Here is a 19,268-nt window from a genome sequence, read left to right as displayed (position 1 = left end):
AGAGAATAAGGCTCAGTCCCTGAAGAAGTCTTCCCCGTGGAAGACATGTGTCCTTCACTCACTGCCATGGCTTTGGCACAGTCCCACCTCACCTGCTTTGTCACCCAGGTGCCAAATTATTATGGGCCAAACTCTCATGAAACAGGCGAGCCCAGAGCAAAACACAGCCGCCTTCTAGAAAGGGATTGTGGGCGAGGCCTTCACCAAGGGGCTGGTACCACAGGCAGCAGTGCATCCCCGACACACCCCGTGTGAGACATGCCCCGTGAGTCACCGCCCACGCCCCACGGGTGATCTTGCTTCCTCGCCCCCATCACAGGTCTTCAGATGGGCACAAAACTCCACGTTCTGCCTCATACCTGGTGGCCATTTCCGAGAGGCGCGTAGTCAAACCAGCATGTCCCTCTGAGGGGGATTTTTGTCCAGGCTGTGCCACCCACCAGTCCCCAACTCTGTGTGCCGGAGTGGCTTTCCCTACAGAACACCCACACTCACGTACAATGTGGTTAAAATAAAATGTATTCCATATAAATATCTCCATCCAGGAGTCATACAGGGACGGCCTGAGCGGCCCTTAAGGCTGGGGGTTGTTTTTTTTAAATACAGAGGCATAAATAACTGTACAGTGGGGAGCTAAATACAGGGTGGCGCGACAGCGCCTCCTGGCGGTCAGGTAAAGTGGTGCAATCAGAAGAAGGTTCATCCTTGTCACCCACCAGGTGAGCCCGGCACGGCAGCTTTAGTCTTCAAGGGACCCAGGAAGCCCCAACTCTCCATTATCCGGGAAGGGTGGGCTCAAGGGAGACCAGAGGTTCCACTCGGTCCAGGCTGCTAGCCGGCAGCAGGTCAAGTATAGGGTTTGGCGGGGAAGGAGCTGGGGAACTAAGACGTGAGGCTCCGGGCTATGATTTCCTTTCATCTCTCCGGGCCCTGTGACCTCAGATAATCGGGAGTTGGCTCCATCATTAAGTTCTGTGGCAGCGACTTTAACTTGTCCCGTGGGCCGCTGGAACTCTGGGATCGCTGGGCTGCCTTGCTGCCCCATCCTTTTTCACCTCGTAGGGAAATACAGCACCAAAGATGTCTTCATGATAGCGCTTCTGGCTCTTTAAGGGAAACCAGGCCAGCGTGTCAGCTCTGCTGGTCCAGCCGCCTCCCATTCATCAGGTCCAGGCTAGGATGAGGCCCTGGGGCTCCCCTGGCTTCCTTACCACACATACACTCATGAGCCATCTGCCTTCACAACTGCCATGCTTAGGGCACACTTGAATCCCACTTAGGCTCTACCTCCCATCAGCACCTGCGCTGGTGTGAACCACCCAACCCGCTGTCCCAGCCTGCCTCGTTCTTGTCCCACAAGACGCCCCGGGAAATGTGGGCTCTGAGATAGACACGTTTGGGAAATGCTGCATCCTTTCTCTCCTTGAGGAGTCACGACACACAGTACATTAGCAGCCCTGAGAAGTCTTGTCATAAAGCAACGTGTTGCCTTTGTCTAACTGAGCAACCAGACCAGGATGCGCGGCCAGGCCTTTTAACAGCCCATCTCGCTCTGACCTCCAGTCACCTCTAGGATTCTTTTGAGGTGCAGGACTGTTCTGAGCCTGACTCTCCTAGTCCTGATTCCCTTGCCCGTGTCCTTGATCTGCACCCCTGACCCACACACCAGCCACCGTACCTTAAGTTGGAAGAAATAGTCCTCCACCTGCTCCTCGCTCAGGCTCAGCTTGGCGGCCAGGAGGTGCTTCAGGGTTTGGGCCACATCCCGGGCCATACGCACATCCCCACAGACATAAAGGTGGCCTTGCTCCTCATGGAGCACACGGAGCACCTCGCTGGCCAGCTGCTGCCTCAGGATGTCTTGAACATAGACCTGAAACCAGAGGACGTGGTGGGTCCAGGCCCCTGCTTCTGGGGGTGAAGCGTGCAGTCAGGTCTGCTGGCCAGGGGGAGGCAGTGAGGGGACATGCTGGGCTGCAGGGTGAGGACCCGCCCAGCCGGGACCTTGCCTAGGGATCAGGCTCAGGATAAGGAGGTGCCCTTGCATCCCGCCCAGCTCTGGCCTGGGCTGGGGCCAGAGAGAGGAATGTTGACCCCTCAGCCCTGCCCTCAAGAAGCTGACAATTCAGTAAGGCTCCTGCATTTACTTTGAATTCACCATGCTTCAGAGAGGCATCTATCAAGCCACTTCCCCTGCCTGGGCTCTGAGGCCCACCTGCCTACACCCCAGTAAAGGGAGCTTCTCAGGGCAGAGTTCACGGAATCCCCATTGTAATTCAGAGCAGGGCACAGAACCCTGGGCTCCCCAGTTATACAGAAACCTAGGAGTCTCTGCTCTCATTCCACACAAGATGCCCAGTGACCCTAGCACTGGACACAGAGCACCGTGGCTAGAACAAATTCACAGGGGCTGAGGCAAGGGTCTGTCCCGACTCCCCAGGGCAGCAGAGACCGTCACCGGGGCATGGTGTTTGGGCATAAAGCCAGCACGGAACACTTCTTCCCAGGCAGCTGTGTATCTGAAGGGAGCACTTTTAGTCAGCTGGGCACTGGGTCTAACCTACCAGGTGACCTGCTTTGTCCTGAATGTCCCGGGGGCCCTCTCTTCTCCTGACAGAGTGAACATGATAGCTTCACAGCATCGCTTTGATGGTTGTGTAACCACCTCCCTTTTAGAGCTGAGACGAAGGCTCCAAGAGCAAGGGGCTCCTCGCGGGGAGCCACGGCACCCACCAGACTGTGCTTTTAATGTCCCACCCACTGCACGGGCAGCTGCCGCATTTACCTTGGGCTGGCCAGGCAGGCGAGAGTAGGCTGTGTGAACCTCATGCAGCACCCCCTTCTGGGCCATCTCCAACATCTCCTCCCGATAGAGGTGGTCCTCATCCGGGCGGCGGCACCCGAACACCAGGGTCATGCGGCTGCCCCGGAGCCCTGTGAAACCCAGCAGGCTCCAGTTACCAGGGTGGCCACCAGAGGGCCCGCGGAGCCCGGCAACCGACCTGAATTCTCATTTCACGCCCACAGCTATCCTAGCTAGTATTATCCCCACTTTACAGATGAGGAAAATGAGGCCCAGGGCATTCAGATCACTTGTCCACACAGGCTGAGGCAAATGGGAGAAGGGCAAGGAAATGTCTGTGGGCGGTGGCACAACTCTCCAGTCACTGCCGCCCTACTCCTGGAGAGATGCCAGGCCACCTGGTGTCCCCTCCCCGCCTGCCGGAAACCCTCTAACTGTACCTTTGTGCTCGGCATCATGGAGCCGCTGCTGCCAGAAGCTGCGGAAGGGGGCGATGCCTGTGCCAGGCCCAATGAGGATGCAAGGTTGGGAAGGGTCCTCAGGGAGCTGGAAGCCGCCGGCACTAAAGGGAACAGATCAAGAGGCCCAGTCCTCAGACACCCTGAGATGGATGCACACACTGGACCGGGGCTGGGGAACTGGGGGTGCAGCTGGGGGCGGTGGTGTTGTGAGGGTGGAGGAGACAATGAGCTCAAATGTGATTTCCCAAGTCCTGTAGGCTGCCTCATTTCCCCTGCCTTGGCACACCATCTCCTCGCCCTGAGCTCCTTTTGAAAAAGGCCTGAAACTCATTGTTCTCTAGATCCCCACCCCGACTGCTGTCATCTCTGTCTCTGCTGGAGATCTGGCTACGCTTTATTGCCAGGGATAGAATGGAGAGGCCCAGGGGGACCCCAATGCCTTCTTCATGGGCCATGGGGCCCAGCATGGTACCTAAGTCCCAGATCACTCCCCTTCAAACCAGAACTCCCAGGGGCCAGTGGTCCCACCAGGGACAGAGTGGAGGGCCTGTTTACCTTCTCACAAAGCAGGGTACTGGGTCTTGGGGCTTCAGGCTGCTGAGCCATGTGCTGCAGACGCCGTGGTGCAAGGGACCTTGGCCATCTGCAAGGACAACACAGACATGACCAACATCATTCCCCACACCCTAGGGGTGAATTGTCCCAGAGGCTCTTCCCACACCAACGAGCCTCCTGGAAGTGTCTGCTGAGGCACTCTGTGGGCTTTAGTGAGGGGGCAGTTCTCCCGGTCCTGCGGTCTGCCCTCTATGCAGCCAGAGCTGGGGAAAACTGAAACGCACTTAGAGAGTTTGCAAGACTCTCCCCTTTGCCACTGCAGAAAGAGTCTCAGAGAAGGAAAGTGACTTGTACAAGGTCACTCAGGTAGCAGTAAAATGAGGCCACAGCTCAGGTTTCCTGACTCCTACTCCAATGCTCCTTCCAAGAGTTTCTCCAGGGACCCTCCCAGCCCATCACTCAGCTCCGATGATATAGCACAAAGTGACCCTGAAGGGTGGCCACAGTCACTGCCCCACAGTGTCTTCATGAGGTAAACCCCTTGCTGGTAGGAACCCTGGGTGACAGACAGCCCCCTGAGCATTCTGCTCTGCTGTGATATCTCACTGTCTTCCCAAGCGGCCCCTCCTGGGCCTGTGGAAACCCCTACTTTCTCTGGTTTACATTCCCTTCCCAAAGGCCCAGCATTTAAAGCTATTCCAACCAACTTGAAAAGTCCCTTTTTTCCTCTGGATGGAATCTTGCTCTCACAAGGTGTCCCCACCTTCCCTCTCCCTGCCTGAGGACTGAGACTTGGCCTGTGTAGATGTTCTCGAACAGAGCAGACAGAGTCTCTGCCCAGTGTTTAGAAACCGTGTGACTATGCTTTTTACCTGGCTTTACCAACCCAGGCAATGCTCAGTTACAGGGTACAGTTTACCCAGCACAGAGGCCCAAGTCCAAGTAGACAAGGTTTTGGACCTTCCAGTCTATGTTAGCCCATCCTCTACCCTCTGCCCTCAGAGCACCCTGCATAATGACAACTGTCCATCACTATGAGTCTCTCTTCACTGCCCCCTCTAGATGGGACGCTCCATGAGGGAAGAAGCTACGTGTTGTGTTTCCACATCCACCACCATGCCAAGCATAGATGGATATGAAATAACCATCGCTGAATAAGTGAATGACTGAGTGAACAATCAAGGCATAATCACCCCTGTACCCAGGCTAGACTATCAGGAAATGAAGAATCACTGGGCAGTATTGGGTGCTTTCTACATTTGATCTCATTAAGTTGTCCCAACAGTAGTAGGGCAGTAGAGTGAAGAAGGGAAGACTCAGCAGTCAGACTGCTTGGGTTTGAACCTCAGTTCTCTATTTGCTAACAGTATGACTTTGTGGCTTAACCTCTCTGTGCCTCAGTTTCCTCACCTGTAAAATGCAAATAGTCCCCATCTCATACGGTTACCGATAATACATATACAAAAGGGTGAGTTCAGTGCCTGGTTCGTAGTAATCTCTCCCACACACCTCCTATTGCTATTAACACTCTGGGAGGTAGGGGTTTTTTGAAAGTTTACTTATTTTGAGAGACAGCGAAAGCATGAGTGGGGGAGAGGCAGAGAGAGAGAGAGAGAGAGAGAGAGAGAGAAGGAGGGAGAGAGAATCCTAAACAGGCTCCACGCCGGCACCTTAATGTCGGGCTTGAACCCACAAACTGTGAGATCATGACCTGAGCCGAAATCAAGAGCCAGACGCTCAACTGACTGAGCCACCCAGGCTCCCCTGGGGAGTGGGTTTTTAACTGCCGAGGAGACCACAGTTCAGAGATGTTGGACGACTGCCCAGTAAACAGCAGAGCTGGACTGCTCCAAAGCCCCTGCCCAGCCTTACCTCGGGTGCGGTAGGTGAGCACAGCCACAGTGAGGTGGACCTCCGTGGGTGCACAGGCCCTGGAGGAGCTGATGGAGTAGTACCGGGGTTTCAGAATAGGCAGCTGGGAGAGCAGGAAGCCAGCAGACACCCGCAGGGATGGGAACTCCTCCAGTACCTCCAGGAATGTGGGGCTATTGGTGAACTTCCATTTGTTGTACTCTGAGGGCTGAAAGCCAAGGGCAGTGTGAGTGACTTCTGGCACTTGCCCCACCCGGAGGCAGAAGGCTGTCACAATCCAGCATTCATTCATTCACTCATTCACACCCTCAACAAACATTTCCAAGTGCCAGGCGCTGTCCAGGGTGCTGAGACTACCAAGCTGGAGAGAAAATCGTTCCTTCCTGGAAGAACTCAGGTCAGTAAGTAGCATTAACCTGATTTGTGTGCTTAGAACTCCACCGTCGGCTCCTGGTGGGCAGGAGTCAAATTTTTATTGTAATCTAATTGTGGACAGAGCTCTGGAATCATACACACCTGGGTTCAAATCTTGACTGGACGCCCTTACCAGCTGTGGGATCTTGTCCCAATCACTTAACCTTTGTGAAACAAGGATGGCATCATCTATTTCATGGGGATATCGAGAGACTTAAATGCAAGAACATGTGCCAAGTTAGTACAGTGCAGTGGAGGTGCTGGGAATCAAGATAATTAGTGATAAACATGATGGTAATAATGCTATCCGGTGCCTTTGCAAAGGCATGGGCCTAGAAAGTTGTCAGTGAGTTAATGCATCCTCTCATTAATTTATTAACTCAACTACCCGTTACTGTGTCTATTTATCCATTCATCCTCACCATCCGTCCTCCAGCACTTCCTAAGTTTCAGACTTATTCCAGGTTTTGGGAATATACAAAGCTAAGACAATAATGGCTCCCCTTTTCTAGCCTCTTATCTTATCTTATCTTATCTTATCTTATCTTATCTTATCTTATCTTATCTTATCTTATCTTAGGTGGTGTCCTGCAGACACTAAGAAAAATTAAGATCACTCAAAGCAACTGTGTCCTAGTGATGGGATGGAGGGGGTACATACTTCACACCAGCTTTTGACAAGTCTCACTCTGGGAAGCTAGGTAGGATTTCCCCTTGGAGGTTAAACACTAGCTCTGGGTTGTGGCTCCCCTCATCCGCCCTGCCCTTCCTTCACCCACCAGCCCCAACCTTCACCTGGCACAGGATCTCCAGCCTCTGCCTCTCTGCCTCTTCTGTGGCCAGCTGTGCCAATTTGCGGAGCAGCAGCTGGGTTGGGGGGGGTGGTGATATCCAGGAAGTAGGTGAGGGCCTGGCTGAGCGAGCACGGGGGCAGCCGCTTGTCTCTGACCCAGTAGCTTCCTGGATAGGGAAAGTAGGAGTCAGGATGGCAAAAACGCCCCGTTTAGGTTTCCTGAAGGGTGATGAGGCCTCTGGGGAAAACACCCTCCACCCTCCAGCTGCAGGGAGAGAAGACACTGAATTTCTGCCTTCAGGAACAGCGAAAGTGCTCACGTGCCCAATTCACATGCAAGAAAGTGGTGCTCAGAGTTAGGGCTGCCATGGAAGGCTGATCAACAGCTCTCTAAAGGGTACCCAAGTTAGCACAATCCTGAAAACTTAACTATGCACCAGAGTTCAGTCCCTCTCTGGTTCAGATCTGCACTTTAGCAAAACAACCATAGGTGAACTACAGACTCACAGTAACTAAATTCACCAAAGACTGATGTACACCCCTGAGGCCAGTTATGCATTTACAGAAAAGCCCATGACTTCAGTCCCCTGGGGCTATACCAAGAGGTACTGGGTGAGCAGCAAATCAAAGTAAAGTGGCAAGTCCCAAGGAGTCCCAAGAGGCAGTATGCAGGGCCGTCATAGTGTGGACCCTGGAGCCAGTACACATGGGTTCAAACTCTGGCTCCCCACTTACTAGCGAGGTGACTGAACACAACCTTGGGTTCTGTCTCTATAAAACGAATGCAATAACAAAACCTGTCTCGCTGGATTTGTATGACCATTGAATGGTATACTGTACGTGTAATAGTATGGTGTTGGGCACATACATGTTCAATAAATATTAGGTAAAAATATTCGTACTATGTTATTTCATCTAGACCCAAGGCCTGAAGAACTACACATCTGTCTTCCTGCATCACAAGACATTCTCCTGGACAGTGGGGGACAATGCCACACTTTGCTTCTCTGCCCCTCCTTTTCCTATTGTAGCCACTCTCTTTAGGGGCACACGTTCTTTGGAGGTCTGATTGTCACTCAGGCCAGAGGGCCATTCCTATGGGCTAGGAGGCTTGCAAGTGTTGATTTCATTAGTTTATCTCTCCTAGTACCTGTCCCCCACCCCGTGCTGTGCTGACCACACAGACTGGGCCTCACCCTAGCAGGGGAAGGGGGTGCTCCCGACCCTCCCTAGGACAGCGTCCTCTCCCAGGTGAGGATGACCAGGAGGAGACTCACTCTCCCTGCCACCCACAGTCTGCCGCTGCCCATCATCCGGGTACGGTGGGGATAAGTGAGGCCTTCGATGGGTAAGCAGTGTGAAATCAGAATGCCATGAACATGCAAGGAGGTTATGAACTTTGGGGTCCAGGGACACTCTCAGGGCACATTAAACTCCTTCTCTGAGCTCTGGACAGATGTTCACAGCCTGTAGGGAATGGACATCCCTCTGCTTCTGCATTTATTCGGTGCCAGGAACTGTGGTGAAGGGGGCATTTGCACCTAATCATCTGGTCTTACTACAACCTTACAAGGGCAGCTCCTTTGTCTTCATTTTAGAGACAAGAAATAAAGCCTCGAGAGGTTAACTGCTATGCTCAAGGTCACATAGCTAGGAAGTGATGGATCAGGGACTTGAACCTTCAAAGCGCAGCATTTTTACACTGTTCCCACATTTCTCCATTACGTCATCAGGCAAACTGCAGACACATGTCTACTGTGGGGACTGAAGAGACAGGGCATGTAAAATGCTGGCATCTAGTAATTACCCAACAAATGCCAGCTGCTACTGTTATGATGAGGATGAGGATGAGGATGAGGATGATGATGGTGATGAATATTCTTGCCTATCTGCCTCCTGTACTCGGTAGTGAGCTTTCTGAATGCAGACATTGAGCCTCATTCATTTTTGTAGCCCAGGGCCTGCCTGGTATATGGATGTGACCGGTTGAAATCTCAATGGAAAAATAAATGAACCCATCAATGAACAAAAAAAGTGGCTGGGTGAGCAAAAGAACGAAGGGAAAAAGACTCCCCAGTCTCTGGGGTTGGACAGATAGTCCCAAAGAAGCGTCCCTTCCATTGGCAAAGCTGCTCGAGTAAGGGCTTGGGCGGCCCACCCACTCAGCAGGGAGGACAGGGCTAACTGCCCACAGCGCGGGCGTGGGACCAGCCCACCAGCAGAGTCGGGGAGGTTGCTGGGGGGATGCTGGGGCCACCGTGCAAGTGCTCACCGCTCTCGCTGAGGGTCTCCAGGTGCACCGGTTGGTGGGGTGCAGGGCCGTCCACCACTCGCTCCAAGATGCCTTTTACCAGAGCCAGCTGGTTGCCTGGGAAAACCCCGAGGTGCTCTCCAGGCAGGTAGCTCAGCCGGTGGCTGTCCTCACAGGAGAGCTCCACCAGGAGGGTGGTGCGGCTGGAAAAGGGAAAGAGAAGCCTCTGGTGACGCCACCAGGATTTCCTCCAGAGGTCCTGATGGCCGGGCCAGCTTCCCTAGGAAATGTGCCCTTCTTTCATTTTCCTGCCCAGTTCCATGAGCATGGGTCACCCACAGCCCCTGAGGCTGGGGTGCTCAGGAGGGCCTGGGGCTTCTCTGTGGGGAGAGGGTGGGCTGCACCCTCCCCACATGACAGTCCTGAGCCGCACAGGCTTGACCACACCCTCCGCCTAAAGAATGCATCCCCTTGGGAGATAGTCAGCATTAGGAAAAAAATCCTTCTTGTCCCCAGCACAAATCTGGTTCTTATCGGAACAAAGCCTGGTTTTCCTAATGAATGGGGAGGGGGAGGGAGGACAGCACAGACAACCTACAGGGAATCCAGAATACTGGTTTCTCCTGGCAGGGAAATGTCCTTCCCTGCCAAAAGTTTTCCTGAAAGTTCTTAAGAAAGAGCCAAATGGTTTGAGTTTCTCTTGCCCTGCACCTTTGGTGAAAGGCTTTAGTGACAAAGGACAGGTTGGTAGAGCAGGTGCCTAGTTGTCAAGCTGGGAAACTGGCCCATGGTTAATGGAGACCAGACCGAGAGGCGATGGAGGTCACAGGCGTTACCGGTCAAGCTGGTCCCGACAAAGTCATCATTGCTATTACCAGTGGACACTTCTCTCCTTTCAAAGACTGACTTGCTCTGGTCTTCCCTTCATTAAATTAAATTTGTGGGTCATCACTCAAGCAGGCCTGCAGTCTCCCTTACCTGGATTTCGCACTCTGGAGATTCCGCTGTGATTTGAGCCTCATGGTGAACACGTTCTTGGCGTGCATACTGCCGAGAGCTGTGGGGGACAGAGAGGAAAAAATGGCAAAGTGTCTCTTAAGTGTTGGTGGGGGCAGCCTCCATGTATTTGAGTCAGTTATCCCTGGACACTACCCTTGGGGTGTCCCACTGTGATGGCAGGGGGGTTTTCTGTCCTTTCTTTTTCCCTGTTGTTTCTGAATCACAAATAAAGACCCTTGGTTTGACAGAGGGTAGCTGTGCTGCTAAGCGCTGGGAAGTGCATGAGGTGCCCAAAGGTGGGGATTTCTAGGCCATCCCCATAGCCTGGTATCTGCAGGAGAGCATAGCTGAAGCCAGGGGTGTCCTAAACATGCAGGAACCTACAGGGCTACTGTACTCATGGTACAAGAAAAGAGGAATCACGGAGGCACAGTGTCAAGAAGGCACCATCAAGAGTTCACGGACGGCAGCCTTGGGACTACTTCTACAAGATGTGGTTTATAATACAATAATTGGCTTCTGTCAGAACTGGACGGCTGGGGCTCAAATCCCAGCCTGGCCACATGCTAGCAACTTGCTTCACCTCCCCAAACTTCAGTGTCTTTGTGCCCGTCGTATTTTGTTTTTTAAGTCACCTCCACACCTAACATGGGGCTCGAACTCACAACCCAGAGATCAAGCATCAGATGCCCTACCAACTGAGCCAGCCAGGAGCCCTGGTCTTTATGCCCTTCTTACAAGATGAGTGTCAGGGTCACTTAGAGTGGCGTGGGTGAGAAGCCCAGCACAGTGCCTGGCACACAGGAGGCCCTCAGTTGGCGCTGACTCCCCTTTCTGTCACCCTCCCAGGGATTCCTCCCGGAATAGGCTTCCTCAGAGATGAAGCAAGCTCTCCAGTCCTGCACCCCAGCAGGCTCTCGGCTGCAACAAGAGGGAGAGGCCTGGAATCCCTAGGCCAGCTGCCTCCGTTCAGAGGGTCCTAGTGGCCTCCTCGAGCACAGACTCTGGCGTCAGAGACCGCCATCCCAGCAGGAAGGGCCACAAGCCCAGCAGGTACCTTTGTTGAGGTCCAGAGGCTGTGAGTCCCGCACGAGCCTGTAGTGGTGCGGGTCCCAGGTCACATTGGAGGTGTAGAGCTTGGGGATCTGAATGCGGTGCTTGCCTCGCACATCGAACGTCTCACAGGCTGCCTGGAAGAAGATGGGGCAGACCATCATCATGGTCCTCCTCTTCGACATCGTCACCACCATCGGGGCCACCATTTTGTAGGTCCTTACAGATCAGTTAAGTGCTTCCAGTAATTACTAAGTACACAGATCTGACTGGGCTGCTGTGTGCACTCGAAGAGGCAGCCAGGCTTGGCACGTCGTTGCTATTGTTTTCATATTATCCTCATGCCCACACCATGAGATTTGATTACCCCCCTGTTCCTGGTGTGGGGTCACGTGGAGGTGGCGTGGGCCTGGGAACCAGGTGCTCTAAGTGCCACCGCTGGGTGAAACACTGTTCGAATGTGGAGTTCTCTAAAATCGGGGGTGGGGGTGGGGGGGGGGTGCGGCCACAGGCAGCAAAGCCCTACTGAGATTCTGACACAGGTCCAGAGGACTCAACCTGTCCCCAGGCTCTCTGTGGCTGGGAGACTGAAACAAGACAAAGTCGTCAAGAGGTGACCTGAATAATTAGAGGGGGAAAGATCTTAAACCGAAGCTCCCTAAGGGCAGGGGTGTGTCTCAGCCATCTTCCCCCATCTGGGGGCACATGCTTAAAGTGGAGTTCTGAGGGGTAGAGGGAAAGCAGCAGTGACCTGAGCCTTCAGGCCACACCTAGGACCATGCCTACAGGACCAGGCAGGAGTCACACCATCCAGGATGGCCGGCGTGAGGTGTCCTGGACATGAGTGGGCTGTGGCATCCCTGTCCGGGCCGGGGGGCAGCTCCAGCTAAGAACTGACCTTGAAGGTTTGCACGGCCCAGCTGCGGAAGGCTTCCTCCTGTCCACTGAGCTCGTCCCCTTCCCCTGTTGGGGCAAGCTGAGAGGCCCCCAGATGGGACAGCTTCTGGTCGATGTCATGAGCAAAGGCACAGAACTGAGGGTACATACTGGAGCCGAGGCCGAACACGGCATACCTGCCCGAGGAGGACACACACGTGGAGACTGGGGTGAGCGCAGCCACGCAAGCATCACGTAGCATTAGTGGCCCCATAAGGCCAGCCTCAGACACTCCCCCTGCAGCTGGGCACAGGACCGGCCAGCGCACGCCCCCTTCTGGTCCTCCCTAGCTCCCAAGCCTTGTCACCAACTCCTGTGACCAATCCCACGCTTGAGGGACCTATGAGAGGCAGACCTATGAGAGGGACTTGGTTTCCCTGACTTGACCCTCGACATATGCTGAGGACAAGGATCTCTCTGTGCCTGGATATCTTGGAGAAGACCCCCTTATACACAACCAGTTTCCTCCCTGGCACCCAGACTCTAGGTTCATAAGGTAGGGCTTGGACAAGTGGGTGTGGGGAAAAGCCTTACCTGAACTTGTTGGTAAGCTCTTTCAGCATGAAGAGGGATTTTTTCAGTTTCTAGAAAGAGAAAGAACCACAGACTTCTCAGGATGAGATTAGTATAAGTACTGGCCATATCTGGCCACATGTGGTTCAAGATCCACAAATGGAAGTGTGGGGCCAGCTGGCTGGGGCTCAGGGACAAGTTCAGTCTTAGCAACTCATGTGGGCTTGACCCTTGGTGGGGGACCTAGAACAGCCCAGCCCCATCCAGCTCTGGTAGAGGAGGACCTCCCTTACAGCACGGCATCTCCAGAGGGTCTCCTCATGGGGCACGAGCCTCTCTTCCTTTTTGGAACCTGGTAATAATGACAACCGGTCCCATACTCTCTAAGATTACCCTGATTTCCAAGGGACTGAAGATTATTTTAGGCAGAATGTGACCCAGCAGCAATGGCATCAAATCACATGGTAAGAAAGTACTCTTTTCTGTAAATTTAAAAAAATTATTCCTGTTTCAGTTACTATTCTTATCTTTATGAAAACCAGGGAGTGTCTTCGCTTGGGGCTATGGGAGCCCGAAGTCCTCTAATCTTTGCCTATTACTCATTTTAAAAAACAAAGCAAGCCACGGTCAGGCAACAGTACCCAGTTAAAGTTCAAGAACTTTGTTTGGCTTTCATTGGGTTTACTTTTTGTTGGCCTTCCATTCGTGGGAGTGATAGAAAGTTTCCTTTAAACATGAATTTTTGAGGGGTGCCAGGGTGGCCCAGTAGGTTAGGCGTCTGATTTCAGCTCAGGTCACGATCTCACGGTTCACCAGTTTGAGCCCCGCATCGGGCTCTAGGCTGACAGCTCAGAGTCTGGAGCCCGCTTCAGATTCTGTACGTATGTCTGTCTCTCTCTCTGCGCCTCCCCTGTGTTCTCTCACTCTCTCTCTCTCAAAAATAAGTAAATAAACATTTTAAAAAATTAGCATGAATTTTTGAGTTTAAAAAGGTGGGTCAATTTACTTAAAAGTATAGATCATGTCACAGGAAAGGCGTCACATACATATGGTGACAGTTATAAAGGAGGCAGGCAAATGGCTGGCACTCGGGCAGCCCACAGGGATCCAAGCGCTCACTTCCAAGCGCCCTCCTTAGGACATGCTGAATCTCCCAGATCCTTTCCCTGTCCCTCTCGGACCCTACCCCGCCCCCCAGACCACCGGGACCTGGGCCACCCACCTCTCCGTTGCCGGGGGAGTCTCCGTTCCCAAACGTGCTGGTCACCACCAGTAGTAGCTGCTCTTCCTCCAGGTTGCTCAGCCTGTACTGGTCCATGCAGAGAATCTGTGCGGCACCAAGGGTGGACATGAGCCCTCGGTTCCCGGGCTGCGGCCTTCCACGCCGTCCCCGGAAGCCCTGTGCCTCCCTTCCCCCCTCCCGGGAGCCCCCTGCGTCACCTGTCCCCCTACCCCGCCCACGCCCAGCACAGGCGCGGCACAGAGGAGGGGAATGCTTCACGAATGCCCGTCGAATAAACCTGCACGCACACATCGCTCCCCATCCTCCTCCCCCCGCTCAAGCCCCACGGCCAACACTTCAGTGAATCTCAGGTGAAATGTGTCACAGCCTCGCTGTTCTACCCGGGGCCCAGCCCACCTGATGCAGGAGGCTTCCAATGAAGGATGAACTCCGACACTGAGGGAATGAGGGAGTCCCCCTGTGGGGCTGTTTCATTCGTCTGCATCTTATTCGTCCTTTGCCCCCTCACCTTGAGCACTACAGCCCGTAGTGAAGGTGTTGAGTGACTAAAGTTCATCTACAGCAGCTCGTGGATTTTGACACTTGCATTAGGAAAGTGTTTCTCAAACTGTGTGCCCTGGAACACCACGAAAATTCTATTTGCTGTGTAAGTTTGGGAGCCCTTGGACACCGATCTGTCCTATCACAGATTTATAATGTGCATCAGCACCCCCAAGGCTCTGGGACATTCAGGAGCAGAGTAACCGTTTTAACTTTTACCAACTTGTCTGCACACAGGCAGAGAAGGAGGCATGCGTCCAGCTGAGTTGCTCACCTTGGGGTTGAAGGCACAGCTGAACAAGGCCCCTAGGTCCCGGGCCAGTGTTTCTGACTTTCCTGTCTCCGTCGCAAAGAGGATTGTGGCTCTCACTCGGGACGCCATGGTCTTGCGCATCAGCATGGAGGCGAAGAGCACAGCTCTGTGTAGACAGACAGACAGACACTGTGCTGACTCACCCTTCCAGAGGAACGCACGGGTCATAGAGAATGGAAGAGGGACAGTGTCTAAGGGGTTGCAGTTTGTGGGAAAAGAACTCATGTTTCTTACCAGGTATCGACCTGGACTCACGGCCCTTCTCCTCCCCTCACCCACTCAACCCATGACTCAACCCCGTGGGAAAACAGAGGACAGGGAAGGTTGGGACGATGGTGGCAGGCGGTCCCCACTGGCGTCTGGACCTCTGTGAGCCCAACTCCACAAAGACCATCGTTTCTCTTTGTTCCCCGCCCTTCAAGGCCTAGAAGGGCAGGCTGGCTAGAAGAAAGGGCTGCAGGTGAGATGCCAGCACTGGCCGCTCCCACTTACTGAACCAAGACTTTGAACGGAATCTTTCTTCTCCGGGGTCTCCGCTTCTCATCCTGCCAGATGTGGGTTTTCCAGGCCTCCACCTGCAGAAAAGAAGGCACCTGTGAGGGCAAGGTGGGCCCTGGCTCGGCCGGGGCTTGGGGATGCGAGGGAGCCAGAGAACCCTTTGTGCGCTTTGTGAGGTGGGGGTCCCTGGGTGCCCCGGCAGGGAGGGCTGGGGCTCTGTCTCCCTCAGAATTGCAGCTCCAGGGTCCAGCTTGGAACTTGCACATACCGGGTGGCCAGTTGATTTTATTCTCCATTAGTGTCCCCCCAGGAGGAAGAGGCCCCACTTCTCTTTCGTTTTTAGTGCCACTAGGCAGACCATGTGATGTACAGTTCAAACCGGACAGCTTTGAGTGAAATAAGGCACTATGACGACAGGCACACGCTGTCCCCGGCAGTCAGTCCCTCTACCTGGCATCTTAAAGTAAGGAGGCTCCTCCCCGAATCTAGCCGAAGCCCTTTATGACAAAAAGTGAACGGGTTTCAATAGGGGATGGTTACAGAGTGCATTCTGGGCTGGGCAGAGACCAGCTCACGGGATCCACACAACGAGAACATCAGGGCTCCCATGGGTGAAATGACCCACCCACGACCATGCCGCTAGGAAGTGGCAGAGTCGCCCACAGGTGTGTCTGACCCTCGAGCCAAACTCTTCACCCTTATGGGATGTGACTGGTTGAGGTGGGGGCAGTGGCGGTCACCCTCAAGCTTAAGCCCCATCAGAGCACTGGACCCCTGAAGGTGAAATAAAAGGTCTTTCCTTAAGTCCCACTCTCTGCGGAAATGGACGATTGCTGTTCAGCATCCTGACAAGCATTACAAATAGGCCCCTGTGTCCCCGGCCCTGCCCCGTGTGTCCTGCATGAGTGAGCGTGAACGTGCATGCATACGTGTACACACACGCACCTGCACACACACACGAGCACGTGCACGCACACGCATGCACACCTACACACACACACACACACACACACACACATACATTCTCCACCCCTGAGCTCCCAAGACAGAGAGGGGAGGAAGGCCCTCCCTCACCTGGTAGTAGAAGAAAGGGGACAGGACATAGTTTAACATCTCCTGGTGGAACACGGGAGTGATGCTGCCAGAAATTGGGGGCACCAGCCAAATCCAGTCGGCAGGACAGCCCCCTCGGGACCGGTACTCGTTCTGCATGTACTTCATGAAGGACTCCGCAGCCGAGTGGTGGTCCATGATGGTCACGTTTTGCTTCTAAAGTAGGAGGAGGCAAAGAGGGGGGGGTTGAGGCAAGGGAAGGGACTCAGGAGCATGGTCTGTCAGCAGGGCTCCCAAGGTCAGTAAAATGTGACAACAGTTCCTCCTGGCCACCTCCTTGCTGCTGAAAGTAAATACCCAAATGGAAGGCACTTTCAGAGCCTCCAAAGGAGCCCCAGAAATCACCATAGTCATAGTCGGCCCAGAGGTCACATGGTGGGCCCCCCCCACCTTGGCCCTCTAGGGACAGAGTCAGCTTCTCAGGCCACGCCTACAAGTCTCCCCAAACTCCCCACAAATGGCTCCCTCTGGATGTGGACAAACACCTCCAACCATAGTGTCTTTTTGCCACCTGTTGGTACTGGGAGTTCCAGGAGTCACTTCCCTGAGGATGGGGCTCTCTCAGCCAAGAAGGAACTAGACATCTCTGAAGAGAACTAAGTGTTGGGGAAACGGCAGCATATGGAAAACAAGTCAGCACAATGTCCCACATCCTAAAGTTAGAAGCCAAGGGGTCTGAGCCTTCCTGAAATGATCCAACAAAGGCAGCCACACCCCTCAATGTCTGGGGCAACTCAGTCAGGAGACATTTGTTTAATGTCATGATTCAAACTTTGGTCTCTTATTAGCCATGTGACCTTGAGCTATTAGTTCCTGAACCTCACTAAGCCTCAGTTTCCTCAAATGTAAAATGGGGTTGATAACAGTTTCTACATTATAACGTTGCTGAAAGGAGGCAATAAGTTAACACAAGTAGGGGCACTTGGGTGGCTCAGTTGGTTGAGCCTGACTCTTGATTTCAGCTCAGGTCATGACCCCAGGGTCGTGCAATCGAACCCTGCATTGGGCTGCAAGCTGAGTGTGGAGCCTGCTTAAGATTCTCTCCCTCCCTCCTTCTCTCTCTCTCCCCCTCTGCTCCTCTCCCCTGCTCACACTCTAAGTAAATAAATATAAATAAATAAATAATTTAAAAACTCTAAAAAAAAGTTAACATAAGTAAAGCACAGAACGTGTGCAATAAATGTTAGCTGCTATTATTATTTCTATCTATCTTTATCTATTAATGCCAGGCACTGCATAAAGCACTGGCATTACAGAGGTGAAAACATGGCCCCTTTTCTGCATTAGATTATGCTCTAAGGAGGGGAGGCCATTTTCATGTGGTCTGATACAAGGTACAAGGGAGGTGAAGACAGGTGCTGCTGGAGGGCAGAGGTGCGGAGCCCAGACAGAGGCCTGGAGGAGAAATAGGGGACTCCAGAGACTGCATCTAAGAGTAGGCAAGTCTTGAGAGATAGGCACAAGTTAGGCGATGGATGGGCATTCCTGGAGGAGGACACTGCCTGAGTCAAGGCCAGAAGCACAAGAGGAAGGAGCCTCCGGATGGAGGACGCAACACGCCTTCTAAAATCTTACACATGTACAAGCAGCTCCTGGGTTCCAGGCCACTTTTGAGCTGAGAAGCTGACAACGTTGATAATAATAAATAAAGCAACAATAAAACAAATACTTACTGAGTGTTCACTATGCGCCAGGCAGCACAGCTAAATGTTTTGCATGCATTTTCATTTAATTCTCACAATAACCCAGTGAGGGAGGACCTATTATTTATCCTCGGTGTACAGATGAGGAAGTTTATCCTGAAGGAGGGTGACAAGGAAGTCCTGGAGACTCTCAAGCAGTGGGGGGGGGGGGGGGGACGTGGTCAGCAATGGTCGGGAGACAGTTGAGGATCGGCAGATTCTCTGGGACGTATCTGCATCCTGCAGTATCAGGCCTGGTGCGCAGAGCCCCCAGGAGTCAGGATGTGTGGTCCACGGCCAGCGGGGTCCTTCTGAGCTGGGCCAGCCCTGGGGGGGTGGTGCTCTTCCTGTTCTGCCTCTGAACCCCCGCCCACCCACAACCCTCAGAACAAGCAAGCACAAGCTTGACCTGCCCATGGGGTGACCAGCCCTGGGAAACAGTGTGATTGTAAATATTTACTGGATGTTTGTTTAATGTCAACTCCCCTTCCCACTCCACAAGGAAAAGGTTTTTGTCTATTTTGTTCACCACTCACATCCTGGGCCAAGCCCAGTGCCTGATTGATGCAAAAGGCTCAAAGTACTTGGCTGAATGAATGAACGAGTATCTTCCTAGCAATCTGGCCCCAGGGTATCTGCCAGCTTTGTGGAGATGGTTTCAGCCTCTAAAGTAAAATATTCACACATCCCCTGCCTCCTTCCCAAAAGGAAGGAGAGCGATCATATGAGTAAGAGCAGCAGACAGACCAGAGGGCTCAGTCCCACATGAGAACTGATCTGTGCATGGGCCCAAGGGGTGGGTACATTCACTCAGTATAGGGAAGCAAGAGCAGCGCCTGCCCATGGGGACGTGGGCTCTCATTTACTCACTCAAGTTCATAGTTTTTTCAGTATCTACCATGGCCACTCTTCTAGACTCTACAGGTAGAGCAATGAACAAGAGAGGGAATGCCCAGCCCCAACAGAAAGGCAAGAAGTAGATGTACTCTGTCACGTCAGGAGCTAATAAGAATTCTGAAGAAAAATAAAGACAGAGGTAAAGGAAGAAGAGAGAGGGACAAGATGGAGGTGTGGGAAGGGTGCCATCTACACGGCATGGTCAGGAAGGGCTACTCCAAGGAAGTGAATAGACACCTGGATGAAGGGAAGGACCCAGTCATGGGATGATTTGTGGGAGGAGTATTCTAAGCAGAGGGGAAAGCGAGTGCAAAGGCCCTGAGGTAGGAACC

General features: G+C 53.2%; 1 protein-coding gene across 1 annotated transcript in view; it reads right to left on the bottom strand.

Moving 5' to 3' along the window:
- Positions 1-501: 501 nt before the first annotated feature.
- Positions 502-19,268, bottom strand: part of NOS2 (nitric oxide synthase 2) — a 69,077-nt gene continuing 50,310 nt past the window's right edge. Inside the window, 17 exon segments of the mRNA XM_019423824.2 lie at positions 502-1,106; positions 1,679-1,873; positions 2,786-2,934; positions 3,244-3,365; positions 3,820-3,907; positions 5,692-5,899; positions 6,901-6,984; positions 6,986-7,065; positions 9,171-9,352; positions 10,128-10,206; positions 11,206-11,338; positions 12,100-12,274; positions 12,672-12,721; positions 13,873-13,977; positions 14,708-14,852; positions 15,239-15,321; positions 16,319-16,513. Of these exon segments, the coding sequence (XP_019279369.2) occupies positions 987-1,106; positions 1,679-1,873; positions 2,786-2,934; positions 3,244-3,365; positions 3,820-3,907; positions 5,692-5,899; positions 6,901-6,984; positions 6,986-7,065; positions 9,171-9,352; positions 10,128-10,206; positions 11,206-11,338; positions 12,100-12,274; positions 12,672-12,721; positions 13,873-13,977; positions 14,708-14,852; positions 15,239-15,321; positions 16,319-16,513 (2,193 nt within the window). The 3' untranslated portion in view covers positions 502-986.

Source organism: Panthera pardus, unplaced genomic scaffold (genome assembly GCF_024362965.1).
Source record: "Panthera pardus isolate Hobbes unplaced genomic scaffold, ASM2436296v1 HiC_scaffold_3, whole genome shotgun sequence".
Classification (NCBI taxonomy): Eukaryota; Metazoa; Chordata; class Mammalia; order Carnivora; family Felidae; genus Panthera; species Panthera pardus.
This window is presented reverse-complemented; position numbering and strand designations above follow the sequence as displayed.